Source organism: Nycticebus coucang, chromosome 10, assembly GCF_027406575.1.
Source record: "Nycticebus coucang isolate mNycCou1 chromosome 10, mNycCou1.pri, whole genome shotgun sequence".
Taxonomy (NCBI): domain Eukaryota; kingdom Metazoa; phylum Chordata; class Mammalia; order Primates; family Lorisidae; genus Nycticebus; species Nycticebus coucang.
This window is the reverse complement of record NC_069789.1, coordinates 82,593,002-82,616,607: the sequence shown is the minus strand read 5'-3', so window position 1 is coordinate 82,616,607 and position 23,606 is coordinate 82,593,002. Positions and strand designations below refer to the sequence as shown.

Below are 23,606 nucleotides of genomic sequence, written 5' to 3'. Positions count from 1 at the left end.
ATGCTGGTACCCAGAGAATAAAGTTTCCTTGAACTGGCTTGTGATGTTAGGGATTTGGGCCAGGGAGCATAGCTGGGGGGAGTGTTATTTTGGTTTGGAATCCCCTGCAGGATCCTTGGAGAAGGCAGGGTCTGAACTCCACGTTCTTTCTGCTAACAAAGACAGTGGGGCTCCTTGTGGGTTAAGTTTTTAAAACTTTCACTATAAGTTTTTCTTTTGTATGTTTGTCTTCCTTTATCCTTTTTCACAAATATTCAGCCTCTAGACCTAAGAACAAAAATAACCATTTAGTAGGGATATAAATCAAGGCATCAGACCTGTTGGTAGCTGCACTCTATCTATCTGGTCTAAAAACAACTCTCAGGAGCCCATACATTTGATGGACACTGGGGAAAGAGAGAACAAAAGAAGGAAAGGATATGGAAGCAGAAACCTTGTGGTCTGCGGGTATAACTTGCTATGTCTCTGGGAGCTAAATTGTAGAGCATCAGAGCTCTAAGAGATAACTGGGTCCAAGGTTTCTAGTTGAGAAGTAGCTCCAGACCATGGGCTAAGGACCTGAGCATGGAGAATTTCGGTTGCTCCTTTTGTTCCCTTCTGCAAATGACTACTGTAGGGGATTTTGTAGGGGTTGTGATATAAGTGATATCTCAACAGGAGTGGTGATAAGTCACCATCAGGCTGGGCAAGCTAATTGCTTGGCCTGATAAATCAGGGCCTCATTCATATTGTTACTTGATGCCATAGAGTCCACCAAAGCAGAGATCTGGACAATCCATTATTCAAAACTCTTCTCAGTTAGCTGTGAGATAGGGCTTTGGGGGATCAGGAATTCCCACAAAGCAGGCATCTGTGTAAAAAAAAAAAAAAAGAAAGAAAGAAAAAGCCTGCTATGCCATATACAAGCACAGCTACTCAATTTGGCATGGTGTCTGATTCACTGGTGAACCAGATGATCCCATTCAGCAGCACTGACTTTGCCTCTGCCATCATAGGGGAAGGCCAGTCTGCCTTCAGATCTGGCCTAGTTGAATCAGTTCTGAAATCTTTTTTCACAGAAACCTTGTGGTTCTCCCTGAGTCAGTCATTCCACTGTTGTTCCTATAGGTAAAGCAGCAAGAATTCTTTAATTCAGCTAACCAGTGGAAATGTGGGATGAGCAAATTCAGCAATCTCTCAGTAACTCCTAACAATGCTTAGAGCTACAATGGACCCTTGGGCAGATGCTCAGCTTACAAATAGGGCTGTGTACAGCTCAGCTACCCTAACAAGCAGACATTGTAAACAATCTCAGGTTCATCTCCAAACCATGGATCCTGGCTATTCATAAAGACTTACAAACACATGAGGAAGATCAGGAATTTTGTCAGCTTGCCTGTGATTTTCTTTGGAAGGGAAACCAGGGGCCAGATTTGGGGGATCAGCAGTATTTTCAACACAAGCTTAGACGTTCTGTCTTTGCTTCTGTCATTTGGGCTGAAGGATAGAAGTTCTTTGTTTTCCTCACACAAGGACCATGTATTTCAGGCATATACTATATTAAGAGCAGTGATTAATTTACCCTTTTTGTAACAGCAACAGGGAAGCTCTGTTAAAATGGTGACTCTAGAAAATATGGCCCAACTGGTAGTAGTATCAAGTCCAGCTAGGAGTTCAGTGCTGAGTATTGGGTCCTATGAAGCTGAGCAGAAGTCAGATCTTCTCTGAGGCACTCCCAAACAAGTCAGGTTAGTCCAATCCAAAACCCATTGGTAGAGTAAAACCTCAGGAAGACCAAGTCAAAAAGGCCAAAGACAGAATTGGAGCCAGAGACTAGCTTGAAGCTATAGCAGGTAAGCACAAGCAAAGAGAATCTAATGCAAATGATTCCAAGAGCCACATGGTTCGTGTTTGTCTCTGTCACACAGAGTAAAAGAGCATAAAAAGCAGAAGAAAGTTAAGACTATGAGACGAGGGCCATGGCAGTAACTGTGATCATCCTTGAGGCACCTACTTTAGTGTATGGGTGATATCACCTGACTTACGTTGGGGATGCTTGCACCCCAAGGTGCAGCATTTCAGACCATTTCAGACCAGGGAAACTTCCCATGAAAGGTTTAAAATGGGCTACAAAACATTGATCTGTAATTGTCAGGATCAAAACAGAGGGATGTTTTCCTGGCACATTGTCACTCAATATGTATTTACTGACAGAACAAGAGAGAGTCAGAAGGCTCAAATACACACAGTTAACTGTATACAATACTGGTTTACGTCGAGGTCCACCTAGAGTTATGTCATAGGGCTGTCAGCCATGTATGGTATTCCAGTTCTAGAAGCCTCTGCTCTAAAAACCTTTCTTTTGTTAAAAAACACATAAGTTAGCAGCACATGCTGTATGTGTAGGCACGGCTGCATCACAGGCTGAGAAATGACAGTATTTACTTTCCAAACAAAGTTACACCAAAAGGGCCTGCAACACAGAAAGAGAAAAATATGTGACAGAGAAAATAAGACAGTGAGATTTTTAGAATAACATGAAAAAGTTAACACAGTTTCTTTTCTCCAGTTTTCTTTTGGAAGAAGGTAGCATAGTGTGATGAAATGTGGGACTGAGGATGAGAGGACTGGCAGATTTTGCCCTCGCCCCTGGATCATGCTGCGCTTGTGGCAGGCTGCCAACCTCCTCTCATCTCCCTTTCCATCTATAGTGTAGCGTTCACCTTGTACTTGCTTCTTTGGGAAACGGATACATAAGATTTTTAAAAGTACACAGTTTGAGAAAAATGTCATAATATTCATTAGAAAATATGCTTATAATTTTTGTCCTTTAAATTTCCTTTCTCATCTTCCTTTTGTTTTCAGGCATATATCTAGAGCCAAAATCAATTAAATAGGTTTACTTTTTCCTATATTTTCTCTGCCTGGCAAGGTTTACCCTTTTAACTGATATTTATGAAGTTGTCTAAGGAATTTAAAGATCTTACTGGATTTTGCAATGTTATGTTTAGTATGATGAAGTAAATTTTGTTTCTATTGTTGTTACTGTTTTCCCTACCTCTTCTTTACAACTGTAATCAAATTCATGCCCACATGTAGCACGAATAATTTGGATGCTGCTGTGCTATTTGGCCACAGACAACCCCTATTCTTTTTGGTTTTAAAGGTATGTTTAACCATCTATTAGATAAATATGGGTAGTAGAAAATGAATATTCCAGAAGGTTTTATCCAGAACACATAGATTCTGGATAAATAATCCCCAAAAACGTAGATTATTAATTATTGGGACTCCGAGTTTATTTCTACCACAAATTTTCTCTGTCAGAGAGAAGAAGCTAACAAAGGTACATTGGCCCAAAAGTATCTTGAAGCAATGGCTATAATTGAATATATGCAAGATAAATTAACGTAAGTATGAGGCACCACAGTGGTAAGAGGATGAAGGTTACTGGCCGAAAAATTCTACACTTTTTGACTTTGGTTCCCCTGCTTTGTCCTCACTAGTGGGATGGGTATTTTCAAATCTTCTGCTAAAAGCAATGAACTACATTGGTGTTATAGGAACACCTGTCCTTACCCACAGAAGAGAAAGAGGAAGATAGAGAAGTGTATGTGTGTATATGGGGGGGGGTTGTTAGGAATGATCCAATTCAATATGTTTCTAAGAGAGGACTTAGGGGAAAAAATGAAACTGGAAGAAACTACCGTGTTTGAGAAAGAATGTTACGTAACCCAAAGAGTAAGGTGGGCAATATAGTTGAGATGGCTAAGGATGTCAAAAGAAGACCATAGCCATATAGAAATATGAAGATCTGACAATTAAGTTTGTGAATTTGTCCTAGAAAAGTGCTGCAGACCTCACTGCTAAGTATCACTATGGTCACCTTCAAAGTACTCTTCTTGGGAAGCTATGCACAGACACTAGGGCCTAGTCCCCCTTCAAAGCAATTTTGGAACTCTTTTTTTAGAATGGCCATTGGAGCTGTCGTTATATTACCCTCGATGTCCTGCAAATCATCAAAATGCCTTCCTTTCAATATTTCCTTTATCTTTCGGTAAAAATAAAAGTCATTTGGAGACCAGATCAGGTGAATAGGGAAAATATTCCAACATAGTTATTTGTTTACTGCCTAAAAACTCCTTCACAGTGCCATGTGAGCTGCTGCATTGTTAGGATGCAAAAGCCATGAAGGGAGTGAAAAATTCAGGTTATTTTTATTTACCTTTTTCATGTAACCTTTTCAGCACTTCCAAATAGTAAATTTGGTTAACCTTTTGTCCATTTGATAACAAATTCATAATGAATAATACCTCTACATCAAAAAAGATTAGCAACATCATTTGACTATTGATTTGGACTGACTAAACTTTTTGGTCATGGAGAATGGGTGACTTCCATTGTGCACTTTGATACTTTGTTTCAGGGTTGTATTGGGAACCCATGTTTCATCACCAGCAGTAAGATGACCCAAAACATCATCTTGCCTCTCCAAAAGGTCTTGGCAACTTCCACTCTCCTTTATTTTTGTTCATTGGTAAGCTTCTTTGTGGTCATTTTTGCACACACCTTACTCATGCCAAGATTTTCAGTTAAGATTTTCCTGTTTCTCTATCAATGTTTACTTGGTCTGCTATGCTTCTCACAGTCAGCCAATGATTTTGACTCAAAATTTGATAATTTTTGCAATGTTTTTATTAGTGCTATTCTTACTGGCTGTCCTGACCTCTTTTCATCAGTGATGATTTCTCTACCCTCAGAAAATCATTTCATTCATTTGTACATTGCTTTTTCTTCATGGCATTATCCCCATAAACTTGGACTAACATGTCCTTGATTTCATTTCCCTTCTTGCCAAGTTTAACAAGAAATTTAATGTTTATTCGTTCCTCTAATTCAAGCTCCAGCATTCTCACGAGGGCACACAAAAACATGCAACAATAATGAACGCCAATCAGCAAGATACTGCCACATATCAACATGAACATAGTTGTGAGACGCTGATATACTTACTGAGTTGTTTGGACAGTGTAAGCACATGGTGGCAAGTTTGCAAACTTAATTGCCACATGTTGTATAACATGTCGTGTAGTAATTAAGAAACATCCCAAGCTAGTTTTGTTGATTGTAAAGTTAAAGTTTATAGGTACTAGAAAAGAAGGGACATTATTGGATTTTTTATTTTTTAGAGCACATCATTAAAAGAAACAAAAATTAACTCCCGAAATGGGACTCCCTGGCAATTGATAGAGAATTCCAAATAACCAAAAGTCAGATTTTACTAAGACATGATAATACGTTGTATTCTTAAATTACAACATGGTTGCTACTCTGACATTAGCATCTAAAGTAGTTCCTGGGCCCCCAATTTTTGTTTAATTTTTAATTCTGCCACTTCCCTTATTTCTCCCCTTTAGACACATTCATCTAATCTCATTGCCTGTTTTAGTCAGTGAGTTTCTATATCCAATATACTTTTTCTACCCTTTCCATTTTGTTCTGTGTTTTTGATGTGTTTGTTCACATCAGGGAGGTTGAAAGCAGAGCCAGACAGGCAGAGGAGAAGTTTGAGGATGTAAATGAGAAACTCCACTATACCCTTATAAAAAATAATGATCTGGAGAAGGAACTAGAGGAAATAACTAAGGGACCTACACACAAAGAGCCTGAAAGAGAAGAAGAAAATGAAAAAGAAAAAGGGGAAGAAGAGGAGAAAACAGAAGTATACGAAGACGACGACGTCAAGTCAGCAGAAGGCTCAAAATCACCAAAGAAAGGTAAGACTTTCTCATTTTGCTTTACTTAGGTTATATTTATGAAAGAACACTTGCAGGGCCACACATATTTTAGAAGATCATAAATATCTGTAGTGCTGTTCTACTAGTTTATACTTCTCATAGGAATCCACATACATTTAATAATTGTTTTAGGCACACAACTCACAATATGGAAAACCAAATGATTAATAATTGTGAATTAATAAGTTAACATCAAATACAATTTTTATTTACAAAACTGGCAAAGATATTTTAAAAATAAAACAGTGTTGATAAGAAATGGCAATGTACAGTAATTTTACAGATAATACTTGTGGATAGACAAACAGATACAACAGCCTTCTTAGAAAATAACTTGAAATGTAACCTAAACATTTGTACCTTCATATTAATCTGAAATTAAAAAAGAAAATAATTTGATAATATGTATAGATATTCCTTAAAACATGCATACACTTTACCCTAATAATTTTACACGTGAGAATCTAAGAAATAATCCTAAGTAGAGAAAAAAATTAATGCAAATATGTTTAGTATATTGTTTGATAGAAAAAAATAGAAACAACCTATCTGTCCAATCACAGAAGAAAGATTTAAGTAAATTATGCCATATCAATATACATGCATATTATACAAATATTAAAATGGTATTTAAAAAGAGTTTGTAAGTGACATGGGAGCCTTGTGAATGCTGAGTAAAGAGAATACCTGAACAGAGTAGAGGGATATATTTGTTTTTTGTTTTCATAGTCACTATTTTTAATAATTAGCAAATCACTGTGTTCTGAACTGTGAGTAAAGGAAGCAATTGAGAGGGGAGTTTACAAAGGTGAATGTGGCTTGGTCCCTGATCTCAATGGGATCTATAGTTGGGTGTGGGAAGGATACACCGAAGGCAATACAAAGAGTGAACAAGAGCAATCAGATGTAGGGTGGAGGTGGCAGCAGTCAGTCTGAAGACTTCTAATTGGGACATTGGGTGTCACGGAGCCACTTTTCATGAGCATATTGGGGAGAGCAGGCTTGATGGCCAGAGGCCTTCTGTACCCATCCCAGAAGTGAGGCTTGGCTAGGGCCTGTGCCTAGGAAATTGGAGAGAAACGGATGCAGGGACAGCAGAGCGGCACAGGAATGGATAAGGGAGGATTCTGAAGAATAACTCTATTTGAAATTTTTTTCACCAAGCTTCAGATGGGTACAAGAAGGAAGGAAATGATTTTTTCTCTTTTTCTTCATAGCTCCATGACCATATAGCCCTCTGCTCCAGGACCCAGAACTCAAGATAGTTAACTGACCACATTTAAACTTTGGGAAATGAATTCTGAATCTTAATAACCAAATTAAAGAGTCATCTTTTTTTCACATAGCTTGTTTGTAGCTTAGGGGTTACTCAAGTAGAAAGGAATTTAAAACTATTTTGTAAATTAAAAGCCCTTAGTAAATATAAGGTGTTATTGCTACAAAGCTCTAATTTTTTTTTTTTTTTGTCTTTTTAGAAGTACCACGTGAGAACATTAAATCCAGAACCCGGTCTAAATCCACTTACAAAACGAAATCTAAGTAACATCCACAGGGCACTGGGGTTCACAGTGACTATATCCACTGAGCACACCCCACATGCTGTGTGCTATGGTGCTCACGGTGTGGCTCAATTTGAGAAACTCCCTTTGTAACAGCTAGAAGAGCCGCAACATAACAACGCAAGAACATTTTCGCTTTGAAAGTCACAATGACGGCTGTAGGGAGTCAGTGCATTAGCCTTACTTCCCAGATTAAACAGAGATTATGCAAAAGTTTGGTAGCCTCTTCAGTTGATTTCTTAATAGAAGTCTCTGAGAAGTGTCGATTTTTATCAAGAAAATAATGCCTTTTGAAGACTGGATGCTGCAGAGAAGACTGGCAAATAAAAAGCATTAGTTTTCAATTTGGAAGGGAGGATCCTGATGATGCCCTTAGGTTCCTAAAGCATGTCTGGATTTCTTATCATTTGGGGCGTTTTTATGATTTGCCTGATCTTCAGAATAGCCTTACAAAGTAGGTGGGGGAAGACACTGTTATCCTCATCTCTCAGAAGGTGAAACTAAGGCGCAGAATGGCTTAAGACTTCAACAGTCACAGAGCTGATTAACATCAGAGCCCCTAGCTCACTGGACTCATGTCTAGACGGTTTGACAATGGCAAAGGGCCACCAGGCCATTGCTCAAATGGTTTCCTTAATAGGGACTTGAATCACTGAAGATTCATCTTTTTTTTTTTTTTTTTTTTTTTACTGCCTCATTTATCTGCTCCGTTTATGACCCTGAATCCATCTAGGCATGAGAAGTGGACTAACATGCAAAAATAAATTGCAAATGACAAGTAGATGTTCTGGGCAGTCACTCAGCAGGGGTTGCTTCCTACCGTACTGCTCCTGGCTCACTTGCATTTGCTCTTATTTCTAAACACCTATGGTGAGTTTTCAACACGCTTTGGCTGCACATATTTGGTATTCCTTTGGGTTTATCTCCTAGAATTTTAGACCTTTGCCTGCCCTGTCAGCCTCAGAAATCCCCCAATTCTTGAGCCCCAGCTTTATTTAAGCAATACCCTGGCCAGGCCTGCTGTTAATGATCATCAAAGTATGAGGGATGGGTTTCAGCACTGCTTAGGCTATATCTAAGCCTACTGGATGAAGTCTAGTCAATTCCATTCTTTATCTCCAGGGGAAGAAAACATGAAATTCTTCACACACTTAGCTGTAACTCGTGGCCCAACTGGCAGAAACAGCTGAAGCTATTGGCTCATGCTTACAGTTGCTGGTGCAGAGACAATCCTACCTTTGTTCTTTCCAAAAGAGATTCCTGGATGACTCTAGCAATTCTGGGGGCTTTTTTGTGGGGTTGCAGAATAATTTTTATTAACTTTCCATTTCACAGCAATGAGGGGGTCATTTCCATACATATCAGTAGCCTCCATCCCTGACCATGAGGGCCCATCCCTCAGAATGTGTCAAATACCATGTCATCTTCATTGGATGGAAGACTCAGGCTCTAAATGCCAACATTATGTCTGCTGCCACTACAATTAAAATGAAATGTTTGGTATCATAGACCTATGTTAGTTGAGACAGTTTGACGACAAGCCACAGAAACCTATTCTTGCAAAACCCAAGTAAAAGGATAATTTATCAAAAGAATGTTGGGGAGCTCAAGGAATTAAAGGAATGCTAGGAACAGACAGGAACCAAGTAGTTTTTAGATGGTCTCAGGCACAATATTTGCTTTACCAATCACCTTAGTACCACACTGCCAAACAGACTCTAATAATTTCTTCTGTCCTTAATTATTCTGCCATAGTCTCAAAATCCTGAGAGATAGTGTATCTCATGGTCAAAAACCACCCCATCCATTTGCCAGGGATGGTGAGAAGACTTCAGAGATCTCTGACTTCCTTAAAGGGAAAGAAAGACACTTTGCTCTACTGTTCTACTAAGATTGTAACACGGCCTGGGGAAAGAGGATGTCCCAAAAGTCGAGGTTGTGTTAGGAAAGCATAATGAACATTAGGTGGTTTTTTTAAAAGTGTGCTATGGGGAAGGAATCTCCACTGTCGTTCTCTTCAAGCTAGCCTGGGCAGCTCCACTCTCCCAAGTAATGGTTTGTAAAGTTTTAGACAGTCCTGGAGGTGACTCCCTGAGCAGAGTGGAGGCTCATCACTGGCGTTCAGGCTGTGAGGTAAAGCTGTTATGCTTGGGCTATGGGAGACAGTCACTCTGTGCTCAGATGTCCAGACAGAGCTGTTTCTGACTATGCAGTGGAGAGGAAGCTGGTTGGCATAATTATACTCCTCTGTGTCCCAGCCCCCAGTCTCAGTGGCAACATGTTCTACGTCCCTCTGAAGCTGAGATGGAGTGTTTCAAGGTGCATACTGTAGTGTACTTAGGGAACTTAGGAAGCTTGGTGAGCAAGCCCCTTGTTCACCAGGCCTGGACCTTCACCACACACCATGCCTACTCCATGCTCGTGGGCACCACAAGATTCTCCCCTGAGAGATCTGGTCCTATTTGCACAATTGGTCCCACTGATTTGACCATGGTTAATGGGTAGCACACATTGACTGTACTTTCCTCTTGTTCTTGGCCTTAGCTGACATCAAGGATATTACCTAGGAAACCTACATCTTGCATGTCGCTTTCAAAGACGGTTGTACATTCTGCTTACAGGCCTGCCCATTTCTAAAATCTCAAATGTCCCACCTACCAGCAAGTATTTTCCTATTGGAAGCAGAGTAGTTTCTTGAAACTTAGGAATGTAATTGTGGTAGCCCTGTTTACCTGTAAAACTGAAATGCTTGCTGTCTGACCATGAGGCTGAGACACTCATAGCTATTCATACGAAGTAGTGCCTAGAGTTCATCAGGACTTCCATCTCTGCCTCAAAGATGGAGAGTTTATTCCAGCCAGGTTGACCACAGCCTCAAGGATTGCTCAACAGGTTTACTAATCTCCCTAGCCTCAGAGATTAACTCTGCAGCGTGCAGATTTTCAAGAAGTACAGCTTCTCTCAAATGGTACATTGAAAAATTTGACCAACAGGGAAGACAGACTTACAGAAGTTCCTTAAGCAATCCCAGTCTAGGGCAGTGCCATTTGGCCTGGACGGTACTCTTGTTCTCGCGTGTCTGATGAAAAGGGTCCTGTAAGAATGTGGTGGATTCTGTTTGTTTGGACGACCCTCTTGTATTTGCAGGGTTTGAGCCCCATGAGCACCTGATCTGGCAGAGGCATACTTTATACTATCTCTAGGCCAGACACTTTCAAAATTCTGAAGATAAGATTAACAGCTCCCATGATAGGTGTTGCCAAGGCAAATGGCTTTTTGGCAGGCATGATATTCTCACTCCCACTCCTAGCCCAGATGTCCAACAAATTTTGGAGTTCACAAGGTACTCCTAGTAATATGTCTCCCATTTCATCAATGACCATCCAAATAATCAAACCTAGGCAACAAAGAAAGAAGATTGTATGTTTTTTGCCTGTAAATATTGCCCACCAAGAGGAAAACCTCTTCTCTTCTGTCCTGCTTTTGCTCTATTATGATCCCAAACAGCTGTGCACTTTGAAACAATTGCTTGTAATATCATGGTGGGATTCAAACACAGGCGTTGTCAAACCTCAGTCCTAGAACCACCACTCTGGTAGCAGAAAACTACTGGCCATCAGGCTACCTTTGAAATATGAAAGCAACATTTGGAAGGTGTGAAGCTCTTATTTAATGCAGCCTGACTGCTGTCATTATTGCCATGAGGTAAAACCAGAATAATAGTACTAGCCATTATTTATTAAACATGTACCTTATGTAAACATAGTGCTACACGTCACACATTATCTCATTTAACCACAACAACTATGTGCGGTAGGTTCCACTTTTATCCCTATTTATATTCAGGATTTCTAGTATTTCCAAGGTTAAACAGCTAGTAAGTGATAGAACCTAAATCAAATCCAGGATGTCTGATAGCGGAGCCCAAGTCCAGCTCAATTACTGATCGAATGCACTCACACAAAACCCAGAATTTTAGAGGGCCCCACGGGAACCTTCTGCCAAAGAAAATGGTAATAGCCAGGAGCAATCCAGCATGGAGGTTATATACTTACTCAGAGCCATCCTGCCATGGCCCCCAAGGATGTGCAGGACAGAAGCTTTGGCACAGTGACCTACTGAGCCTTCCAGATAGGGGATTACAAACTGCATAGCCCCAGCTCTACCCTGATACTACTGGTGAGCTATGGTGGCCCTTGCAGTTGTAGTGAGGGCCTTCAAAGTCTCCGTAGGGCACCTTTCTGGTCATTTTGAACCCAGCAACCTGCAATACACCAGTACTTAAGCCATCTGCCTGAACAATAAATACAGGTCTAGACAGATCAAAGGGTTACCACCTCACTGTCAATCCCCAAATGCCCTGGAACACCATTGTCACAGAATGTACTACAGATTTGTTCCATTCTCATGGCCATGTCATTTTGTTCATGGTGGACTCCAACATTGAAGTGGAACATCTTATCCTTTGTCAGCTCACTGCTACTTTATTAATATTAAATACCAGGAAGTTCCCCAGAACATGTCATAGTTTTGGGTTGCACTGTCCAGCTTGTCATCCATGCATCATTTCAAGATGAGCAATCAGCTGGAATGCAGTACCTGGAACTCAAGAGAAGACTTCTGTGGCTGAAACCTTATAAACAGCACAATCAGTTCACCTAGCTAGTTTCTGAAAAGAATTTGCCTTTGTTCGCTATACCTTTTCACCCACAACACAGTTTCATAGCAAGTTAGCCCATTATTTCTCCCATCAAACCCACCTACCCCAACAGCTGGTTAACATAGGACATACCAATGGCCACTCAAGCAGACGAGAAAGGTGTCCTCTGACATGCTAATGAGAAATTTAAATATTGACCAGTTCCAGATATCAGAGAAGACCAACAAGTGGTAGATACCATAGGCACACCCTGTCGCGACCCCTATGCACTGGTCTCGGTCGCCGCAGGAAGGAACCAGCTGTGACACGGATTAAAAGTACAAGCTTGCGGGAGGAAGGCTAACCTTAGTTGCAGGGTAGCTCCGAGCCCCCTCCGCAATGGCTATTTATTAAGGTTATACACAACAGGTGTGGAGAGTTAAGGTCATTGACATACAGAACAGGTGTGGAGAGTTAAGGTCATTGACATACACAACAGGTGTGGAGAGTTAAGGTAATTACATATAAGGATTGCCACCTGCTCTCACGTGTTCTTGCCCCACAAGCCTCAGGAAGAACCTACTAAGCATCAATGGTTAACACATGCATACTAGTGAGTGACCGATCTTAACTCATTCCAGAACAGAGTTACTTGGGGGATTGCCCCCAAGTCACAAAATGTCTCTAGGCTTGCCAGGACACTGTCCTGTTCTCAGCGTGTCCTTTTAATGTGATAAGAATCAGTAACTGTCCTTTGCAAGCATGGTGTCCATTCCTCTACAACTCCCCAGACATATTAGTGAAATCTGTGTCACATCTCACTTCAGACAGCACTCGTCAGGGCCCAGGACTGGCCAGGTCTCAGGCCAGCTTCACTAGGTTCCAGACGAGGACCGCTGAGTTACCTTGCTCAGGTTTCTTAGGTGCCTGAGGCCTATCTACTTTAGCTGGAGAAAGAGAGAGAGAGAAAGAGAGAGTGTCAGTCTTAGAGAAAGTAAAGCAGTCTTCTTAGAATAGATAGATCTTAGTCTTTAGCAGAGCTTGGTAATCTTCAGCAGAGAGACACCATGCTGGCGTTCTGCAAGCAGGAGAGGAGACAGAGTCAGCGTAAGCAGGTCCGTGATAGAATGCGCATGCTCCCGACTGCCTTCTTCAGCCTAATGTAAGGCTGATCTCATGCCTCTCAACACCACAGGCGTAGAGACTGCCAGTTCACCACTGCTCTCATCTCTTGAGCTCTCATGTTTGTTAGCAGAGCTAAATCCCTCTCCATGCCCTTTCCACCAAGGTGTTCCATTGAGCTATACAGGTATTTCTCATAACTCTCACTCCTCCTAGCCATAGGCTATATGGGCTGCTACAAATCTGATTTTGACAAAAGGTTCTGTGCTATAAGGAACTATGAAAAGTCATAATGGCCTACTCTGGTATTCACCTCCACCTGTTCTATTTCTGATTTCTGTTACTCTGTTATTCATGAACCAACACGACTATCTCCTTCTTTATTACTCATGCCAAAATTTGCTAACCCGATATCAGAAACCATTATATATGGTATGAAAAGTGACCAACAACAAAAAAAAAAAAGGAAAAAGAAAAGTGACCAATAACACTTGGTGCCATCTGAATTCCAATTACCAATAACTCCGGGATGGGAATGGGCCAACATGGTGGTAATGAGAAACACTTCCCACCTTAGGAATGCTCTAATTGACAATGGCACATTATATATGGGCTGAACCATCTATGACCATGACCTGGCTGGTCCATAATAGCAAAGTGTATAAACAGATTAGACTTCTAGGAAATCACCCATGAGTTCCTATCTACTGCTACTTCATCAGTGTTTGCTTTCCTCTTTAAATATTTTCTTACTTGCCTTTTTGGCTTTATTGGTTGGTTTTACCTGTTCCTTTAGTTTCACAATCTGCATAGGTTAGTTTTACCTGTTCCTTTAGTTTCACAATCTCCTTTTGACTCAATCTGTGGATTTCAGCACTCCCACACCCCGATAACCAAGGATGGTCCTTAGGAAAAGGGACTGAGAAGATGTTTCTTTTAATACGATAATGGAACTATTTTTCAGAACTGGATGAAATAGCCTTTTGAAACAAAATTGAAAATTATCTCAATATATAGTAACCTTATAGGTAGATTGTTGTATCAATAAATGAATTTGGCATGGCTTTATGAAAAGGTAGGTTTTTAAATTATCTGATAGTCTGCTTAGAGCCAGACTAGAATGTGTGGTTTTCCCCACTGTAGACAGAGGTAAGGAGGTGGCCTAGAGACAGATATATGGCAGAGATGACCCTAAGATGGCATCACTTCACAAGATAACTGGTGGTGAGTTTTTGTTTGTTTTGTTTGTTTTCTGAGGGAAGGAGAGAGATATGGCAGAGAGAGGGAGTGTTGACTAAGAAATAATAGGATAGGTAAAGCATACTTTCTTTGAGCCTTATTACTTAAACATAATGGAAAATAGTCTGGGCAGCGCCTGTAGCTCAGTGGTAGGGCGCAAGCCACATACACCAGGACTGGCAGGTTCGAATCTGGCTCCGGCCTGCTAAACAATGACAACTGCAACAAAAAAATAGCTGGGTGTTGTGGTGGGCCCCTGTAGTCCAGCTACTTGAGAGGCAAGAGGATCGCTTAAGCCCAAGAGTTTGAGGTTGCTGTGAGCTGTGACACCACGGTACTCTACCCAGGGCGACATAGTGAGACTCTATCAAAAAAAAAAAAAAGAAAGAAAGAAAGAAAATTGTCTTCAACAGACAAAATGTTCCAAATTTTCTATATTGCCAGGAGCTTAGTTGCATTTTTCCAACTGAAATAATGTTCAGCAGGGGTGGTGCCTGTGGCTCAGGGAGTAGGGCACCGGTCCCATATACCAAGGATGGCAGGTTCATACCCAGCCCCAGCCGAAACTGCAACAATAACAACAAATAATAATAATAGAGTAAATACAACTTTCTTGGGTGGCACCTATGGCTCAGTGAGTAGGGCGCCGGCCCCATATACCAAGGGTGGCGGTTTTGAACCCAGCCCCAGCCAAACTGCCACAAAAATATAGCCGGGCATGTGGTGGGCACCTGTAGTCCCAGCTACCAGCTACTCAAGAGGCTGAGGCAAGAGAATTGCCTAAGCCCAACAGCTGGAGGTTGCTGTGAGTTGTGATGCCACAGTACTCTACCGAGGGCAACAAAATGAAACTCTGTCTCTAAAAAAAAATAAATAAATAATAATATTCAGCAGGGTTTTATGGGCTGACATTCATAAACAAAAATCCTTTATGGGTATTTTTATGCAAAAAGTTTTAGTTCCACTGTGGATAGCAGGAACCCATCTCAAATATAAAATAATAACATCAGATAACATAAGTGTTAGAGGCAGAGAAGTTTGATGGGGAGAGAACTAGTGAGGCACTAAGCCATCACTCTATGAGACAGCAACTTGGAAATTCCCATTACAAGTAGCATGTTATAGCCAACCTCCCCAGTTCCCATAAAAATAGTTTCATTCACACAATGCTATAAATGAAGTTTCAGAGGCTCTTTTGTTTTGTGAAAGAAAATGTAATTAAACATTTCTAGAGGTGGCTTTAATACCATAAATCCTTTGGTTTTGGGTAAGAGTCTATATATGATGAAAAGTCATTCATTTTATCATTTTGTACCCTACTTTGAAATTATATTTGTCATTTAGAAATTTGGTAGTAGGATTTGAAACATTGAATTAAACAATCCATGGTATAATCAAAACACATACTTAAAAACAAGTAGCATTTTGGTAATATTTAGTAATATTAGAAATGTTTTATGATTTTTATGTTTATAATGTTCTATAAAGAGATACTCTTTTTTATTTACTTGGCTTATTTTTTCCATAGATATGCATTTCTAATTGTATAAGGCAAATTAATGAACAGAAAGTCTCACAGGAATGCACTTACATTAAGAAATGTCTGTACAAGAAAAAGAATACATCAGGGAATGTATAGATTACAGTGTTATTACTTTTTGAAGAAATAAGCAAGCTGGTAAATTCTTTTTTTTTTTTTTTTTTTTTGTGGTTTTTGGCCAAGGCTGTGTTTGAACCCACCACCTCCGGCACATGGGACCGGCGCCCTACTCCTTGAGCCACAGGCGCCACCCCAGCAAGCTGGTAAATTCTATATTGAAAATACATTACTCTTAGCCCCATATTTATAGTAATTGTTCTTAAGATTTTTTTTTTTAAAGTCTCCATTTTTTTTTTAATGGCTGAATAGTATTCCTAGTAATTTTTTTTTTTTTTTTTTTGTGGTTTTTGGCCAGGGCTAGGTTTGAACCTGCCACCTCCGGCATATGGGACCGGCGCTCCACTCCTTGAGCCACAGGCGCCGCCCCGGCTGAATAGTATTCCATGGTGTACCCACAGCTTGTTAATCCATTCCTGGGTTGGTGGGCATTTAGGCTGTTTCCACATTTTGGCGATTGTAAATTGAGCTGCAATAAACAGTCTAGTATAAGTGTCCTTATGATAAAAGGATTTTTTTTCCTTCTGGATAGATGCCCAGTAATGGGATTGCAGGATCAAATGGGAGGTCTAGCTTGAGTGCTTTGAGATTTCTCCATACTTCCTTTCAGAAAGGTTGTACTAATTTGCAGTCCCACCAGCAGTATAAAAATGTTCCCTTCTCTCCACATCCACCCCAGCATCTGCAGTTTTGAGATTTTTGAGATGTGGGCCATTCTCACTGGGGTTAGATGGTATCTCAGGGTGGTTTTGATTTGCATTTCTCTAATAGATAGGGATGATGAACATTTTTTCATGTTTGTTAGCCATTCGTACATTTGGTGGATGTAGACAAAGTACATTGAAAAACTTCTGGCAACCTTCTAGATGCCAGTAAGGACATTTGTGATTCATAAGAAGGCATCAAAATAACAACATGAACAAGAGATTGGAAAAAGTTGATTTCAATTTTCATAGATGACTTAGAGTGATTCAAGACTTCAGTAGAGGAAGTCACTGCAGATGTGGTGGGAATTAGAAGTGGAGCCTGAAGATGTGACTGAATTGCTGCAATCTCATGCTAAAACTTGAGTGAAAGAGGAGTTGCTTCTAAAGGGTGAGCAAAGAAAGAGATTTCTTGAGATGAACTCTACTCTTGGGGGAAGATGCTACTTTTGGAATGACAACCAAGGATTTAGAATATTACATAAACTCAGTTGATAAAGCAGGGTTTGAGAGTATTGACTCCAACTTTGAAAGAAGTTCTGTGGACAAAATGCTATCAAATTATGGCATGCTATAGAGAAATCATTCAGCAAAGGAAGAGTCAATTGATGCAGCAAACTTTATTGCTGTCTTATTTTCAGACAGTGGTTCTCAACTGTGGGTTGCAACCCCTTTGTAACAATGAAAATACATGGTGGTATTAAGAAGGTTGAGAACCATTGTTTTAAGAAATTTCCACAGCCACCCCAACCTTCAGCAACCACCACCCTGATCAGTCAGTAACCATCAACATTGATTCGGGCAACACCCTCTACCAGCAAAAAGATTATGACTCTTAGATGGTCATCAGCACCTTTTTAACAATAAAGTATTTTTAAATTAAGGTATACAAAAAAAAAAGGTATACACATTGTTGTTGTTGTTGTTTTGCTTAAATTTTTTTTAGCAAACCCATTACTCGGTATATACATTTTTTTAAATGTAATGCTATTACAGACTGTGTTCTTAAGATTTTAAAAGCAACATGTATCAGATAAATGTCTTTGTCATTGTATTTCTTTATTTTAAAAAAGGAGTCTCCATAAAACGAATTCCTTTTAAATTCTTTAATTACGTATGAATTTTATATCCAACCTGAGTGCATCTCTTTTTGCCCCCCATAATTCAGGAACATTTAAGTGTCGCTGTTTTGTAGCTATCAGAGTTAGGTGTAAGAATATGGGTGGAAGAAAAGGAGTGAGTGTGGTAGGGAAGAAATGACTAGGATGTACCTCTGAAGAATTGGTAGTATAGTTGCAGAGAAGCTATTTCCTTTTTTTTTTTTTTTTTTTTTGAGGCAGAGTCTCAAGCTGTTGCCCTGGGTAGTGTGCCGTGGCGTCACAGCAACCTCAAACTCTTGGGCTTAAGCGATTTTCCTACCCCAGCCTCCCAAGTAGCTGGGACTACAGGTGCCCGCCACAATGCCTGGCTATTTTTTGTTGTTGTGTCATTGTTGTTTTAGCTGGTCCAGGCCGGGTTCAGACCTGCCAGCCTTGGTGTATGTAGCTGGCGCCCTACCCACTGAGCTACAGGTGCCACCAAGAAGGCTATTTCTTTCTTTCTTTCTTTTTTTTTTTTATTAAATCATAGCTGTGTACATTAATGCAATCCTGGGGTACAATGTGCTGGTTTTATATACAATTTGAAATATTTTCATCAAACTGGTTAACATAGCCAAGAAGGCTATTTAAGGACAGGGTTACAACAGAGTATGATAAACGCAAGGGAAGGAGCTTGTAGGAATGGCTGTGTGAGCTGCAAAGAACTTGCCTAAGGGACCAGGAGACATACAGAAAAGAGGCCATTTGAACTAAATTCTTCACAAGTCAAAATTTAGCCACATCTAGATTCAAAATCCTTTCTGAAGTGAAATGCTAACTAAATCTACAATTGCTCTGATTAGATGATCCGCCTAAACTTCTTATATGCCTTCTGGGTCATCACATCAACTGACTGTCTTCTCCTGTATGTTACTCCATTGTGACTTCATGCATCCCACAGGTATACCACGTGGCCACATAGCAATCGAAGGAAGGGCAGGAAGTGAGGAGAGAGGACCTGGCTCAGGGATGTGCCATATAAGGCAGGCCCCTTACATTATCCTTTGCCTCACTTCCCCTCTATAACATGGGAGAGTCTTTCTTTCTAGGATTTAGTGGCTCAACAGGTTTGGGAGGATTTGGGAAGGGAAGGCTTCCTTGAGTTCTATTGCTAGGAGAAGACAGGAAATTTAGCAGGTCAAATGGCAGAGGTAAAACCACAGTGGAAGGCTTCTCTGTGGACAAAGACTGCAGGGTGTGGAGGTATCGAAGCTGAACAGCAGCTGGGGTGCCTGACAGAATCTCAGCTGCCATTCTCAGGGACTCGGAGGCAGCCTTTTCCCCTTCTGCAGCGATCATCTAGAAAACGAATGTGGAGAAAAGCAAAGTGTTCTTCAGTCCATGAATGTTTTAATTACTATTCAGGGTGATTCAACAAATAAGCATTGAGCATCTGCTATGTGGCAGGCACTGTTGAGCACAGAACAGGTTCAGCCTTTTTCTGAAGGACATTAGAGACAGATTAAACCACTAATCATAATTTAAGATAGAAGTTGTTAAGGATCATAAATGAAGTGTTAGGGGACTTAATTAATGCCTGGTGGGCCTTGGAGAATTAGTAGGATTTTGCCAATATAGAGAAAAAATTGACCAGCATCCCAGGCAAAAGCATGGAATTAAGAAAGGGTGACTCCCACCTTGAGCAAAATGAACGGGTAAGCACTTCAGAAGAGAATGTGCCAGACTTACCACCAGAATGCCACCCAAACGTGGGCAAAGAGGACTAGGCTCAGAGATCTCAAAGCAACTCTTCCCAGGGGACTCCTTTCTCCCTCCCCTCTTCTCGATCTCCCCTCAAAGCCCCAAAGTTATGGATCCTTTTATATGATTAGTGTTTCTCCCTCACCTACACCCTGATATTTGAGAGGAATCTGCCTCCCTTCATTGCTCATTTTCCTCTTCCCTATACCCCACTCCCCAACTCCTCAATCGTGAGAAGCTGCTAGCAGCCAGATCTTTCTTCTCGCTGGCAGAGGAGGTGCTCTGAGTACCACAGCCTCCCCTCGTCTCTGGCATTGAGGGGATTAGGCCCAGATCAGGGCTGTCCCTCTGAACCTTGCACTGAGCTTGGGATCTAGCTCTGGGCTAACCTAGAAGTTATAAACCTAGAGATGACGGGTGACCCAGATGATTATTCAGAGAAAGATGCTGGCACTGGAAAAGAAAGCTGCTGTTTGGGGAAGAGAAGCCTTTAAGGAGAGACAAGGAAGACAGAGGACAAGACGGTCACTGTGATCAGCAGCATCAGAGAGGAGAGATGTTGTATTCGTCAGTTCAGAGGGTACTGATTTACTTTATGAGAGCAATTTTCATAGACTAGTAAGGGCACAAGCCAGATTCTGCCCTGTACCTGGCTAAATAGAGGGTAAAAAAGCAAAGAGAAAACAGTCTCCATGAGCAGGCCTTCGTTTGGATTCTCTGGTGCTCCTCAAAGAGCGGTCTCTGTGGGAAGGTAAGAGCACTCAGTGCTGGCTCACCCGCACTTTGGCCTGTCTTTGTGCTTCGGCTTCCACAGCCAGTGAGTGTTGAAGCCCAGCCGGCAGCCTCACATCCTTACTGAAAAAGAGAGAACATGGCATGTGGGAGTGGCGCAGCGACGTTAGAGCCAGGGCTGTCGTACAGACTTCCAACTCCCTCTGCTGTTGTCTCATGACGAGTAGTCAATTCTGAGTTAACAGAGTGTGCTGTCCCTAGACCTTAGAGGTAGACGGTAGGCAGAGAAGAGCTTCTCAAATGTTGATGCCTCAGATGCAAGTTTGTATTATTTCTGATGCTCTAGTAGAGCTGTGGTTCTCTCTTTACAAGCACAGCACATTTTGTGAGTTGTGCTCATCTTTCCCACAGGATTTAATCTAAACCCCAACTATTTGATTTAAACAATAAAAAACAGCCTTGAAGAGCCATACTATTAATAACAAAGAGAAGGGCGGCGCCTGTGGCTCATTGAGCAGGGCGCCGGCCCCATATACCGAGGGTGGCAGGTTCAAACCCAGCCCCAGCCAAACTGCAACCAAAAAATAGCTGGGCGTTGTGGCGGGCGCCTGTAGTCCCAGCTACTCGGGAGGCTGAGGCAGGAGAATCACCTAAGCCCAGGAGTTGGAGGTTGCTGTGAGCTGTGTGACGCCACGGCACTCTACTGAGGGCCATAAAGTGAGACTCTGTTTCTACAAAAAAAAAAATAAATAAAAATAACAAAGAGAAGAGGAATTCATCTAAGTTTATAAAAGAGAAGACTTGATTTTGAAAAGGGGAGAATTAATCAAAGAACAATACTTAATGCATTGTATCAGAGATTATCTTTTTACCCTGATAATAACTATGAGAACTGTGTACATGAAAAAATGTGTAGTTCCTCAAAAAATTAAATATATTTACCGTATGACCCAGTAATTCCACTCCTAGGTATGTACCCAAGAGAATTTAAAAAGTATTCACACACAAACATTTATAAATGAATGTTCATTGTTGCGTTACTCATAAGTCACAACAGCCCCAAAGTGGAAACAACCCAAATGTCCTCTAGCTGATGAATAAACAAAACATTGTGTACCATATAGTGCAATATTATTCAACCATAAGAAGTAATGAGGTACTGATTCATGCTACGCTATAGATGAACTTGGAAAACATCATGCTCAGTGAAAAGAAGCCAGACACAAAGGCCACAATAGTGTATGATTCTGTTTATGTGAAATGCCCAGAATAGGGAAATCCATTGAGACAGAAACTAAAGTAGTGGTTTCCAGGAGCTGAGGGCTGACAGGTGCCTGGGGAGTTCCCACTTAGTACAGGCTTTCTTTGAGGGGTTATAAAAATGTCCTGTAATTAGATAGTAGTTTTGGTTGCACTTCTTTGTAAATATAACAAAATGTTTAAATGGCTGAAGTGGTTAAATTCTATAAAAAAGTTTTTATAGGTGTGTAGAGAAAAAAACCATGAGAGTAATTTGCCCAAATATTGCAGTAGTTGTATTATGGCTATGTGATATTAGATAATTTTTTTCTTTTTTGAAATTTATGCTAATGTGGCTATAATACTCAATGCAAATAACTTTTCACATGAAAAATTTTCAATGGAACCAAATATTTCCCTTTATTATACTATTTTCCCCCATTAATTTCCTACCCACATTTCTGTTCTCTCCACTTTGATTCCCCAGATACAGGTCACTGAATCCAAGGCAACCTGTAGATGGAAGGGTTGAGATATCAGGGACAGCCTCTAGGTGTGAGTAGAGCATGCCTGACTAAGCACCGATAGCCATTGTTCTGTACCAAGAACAATCCCTTTGAAATGACATTGTTTGCCTGCTTTGTTTTGTTTAACTACACAAAGAGTTCTTTATCTTGCATAATGCCACTCAATGAATATTTGTGGAACTATGGATGATGCGGTAGGTTGAATAATGGTCCCCAAAGATGTTTATGTCCTAATCCAGGGGTCCTCAAACTACAGCCCGCGGGCCGAGGACATTTATCCAGCCCACTGTGTTTTTGCCACTGCTGCCTGTCCTGCTTCGCAGCAGACTGGTCGCGGGCCCACAGTGCGCATGTGTGGAATGTGTGCGGCACTCTCGGACTCCCCTCCTCTCTGTCTCTCAACTCCTCCTCTCAGTCTCGGGACTAACCGATGCACACTTGCATCGCTTGTTATGACTAGCAGTGACAAATATGGAACTGATTAAGTTTGTTGATTTAATTTTACTTGTTCTTCATTTTAAATATTGTATTTGTTCCTGTTTTGTTTTTTTACTTCAAAATAAGATATGTGCAGTATGCATAGGAATTTGTTCATAGTTTTTTTTTTTAAACTATAGTCTGGCCCTCCAACAGTCTGAGGGACAGTGAACTGGCCCCCTGTTTAAAAAGTTTGAGGACCCCTGTCCTAATCCCTGGAACCTATGAATGTTACCCCAAGAGGGACTTTGCCGATGTGATTAAGTGATCCAGTAGAGATGGGGAGATTATCCTGGATTACCCAGGTGGGCCCTAAATGTAATCACGAGTGTCCTTATAAACAGGAGGCAGAGGGAAATTTGACTAAGAGGAGAAGGTGATACGATGATGGAAGCAGAATTTGGAATGATGCACTTTGAAGATGAAAGAAGGGGCCACTAACTGAGAAAAGCAGGCAGCCCCTAGATGCTGAAAAAGGCAAATAAATGGATTCTCTTCTCAGAATGTCCAGAAAGAATCAGTCCTGCTGACACCCTAACTTTAGCCCAGTAAAACTGACTTTGGATCCTGGTCTTCTAAACTCTTAAGACAATATTTTTTTTTATTTGTTTTAAGCCACCAAGTTTGTAGTAATTTGCTAGAGAAGCAGCAGACACTACTCTAGATGGTATATTTGTTAAACCTGTTTTAAAATACATCTATCGGAGAACCAAAGTCTCTTGCCTCTCTTTCAAATGGCTTTCACTCACAGGGTGTTTTCACTTCCTTACTGCTGGTAGCATCAGTTTCACCCTGCTTCTCCCCCTCCCCCTTACTCCCCTGTGAAAGTTACAAATAGGAGAGGGAAGAAAATGAACTGTGGCTTCTGGAAAAAAGGGGCATGGCATGGAATTCTCCCCGTTGGCCCAAACTCTTTTCTTTTCTTTTTTGAGACAGAGTCTCACTTTGTCACCAGTGGTAGAGTGCCATGGTATCATAGCTCACAGCAACCTCAAACTCTTGGGGTCAAGTGATCCTCTTGTCTCAGTCTCCCCAATAGCTGGGACTATGGGTGCCCACCACAACACCCACTATTTTTAGAGATGGGGGTCTCA

General features: G+C 40.9%; 2 protein-coding genes across 4 annotated transcripts in view; one reads left to right on the top strand and one right to left on the bottom strand.

Annotated features, from left to right (window-relative positions):
- The window catches only part of AXDND1 (axonemal dynein light chain domain containing 1), a 109,178-nt gene extending 101,453 nt beyond the window's left edge, over positions 1-7,725 (top strand). Inside the window, exons 23-25 of the mRNA XM_053604119.1 lie at positions 3,307-3,389; positions 5,509-5,756; positions 7,253-7,725. Coding sequence (XP_053460094.1) covers positions 3,307-3,389; positions 5,509-5,756; positions 7,253-7,320 — 399 coding nt within the window. The 3' untranslated portion in view covers positions 7,321-7,725. The remainder of the gene's footprint in view (positions 1-3,306; positions 3,390-5,508; positions 5,757-7,252) is intronic.
- The window catches only part of NPHS2 (NPHS2 stomatin family member, podocin), a 216,566-nt gene that overhangs the window by 173,613 nt on the left and 19,347 nt on the right, over positions 1-23,606 (bottom strand). The window contains exons 6-8 of one of the 3 annotated variants that reach the window (XR_008382938.1): positions 21,966-22,021; positions 20,314-20,392; positions 18,085-19,135 (exon numbers count right to left, since the gene is read on the bottom strand). Coding sequence is in view for 2 of the 3 variants with exons in the window: in XM_053604122.1 (XP_053460097.1) it covers positions 18,857-19,135; positions 20,314-20,392; positions 21,966-22,021 (414 nt within the window). In the remaining variant the exon portion in view is untranslated. Of the gene's footprint in view, positions 1-17,383; positions 19,136-20,313; positions 20,393-21,965; positions 22,022-23,606 lie in introns of those variants that run through there. The other 2 variants (XM_053604122.1, XM_053604123.1) reach the window with 2 other exon arrangements.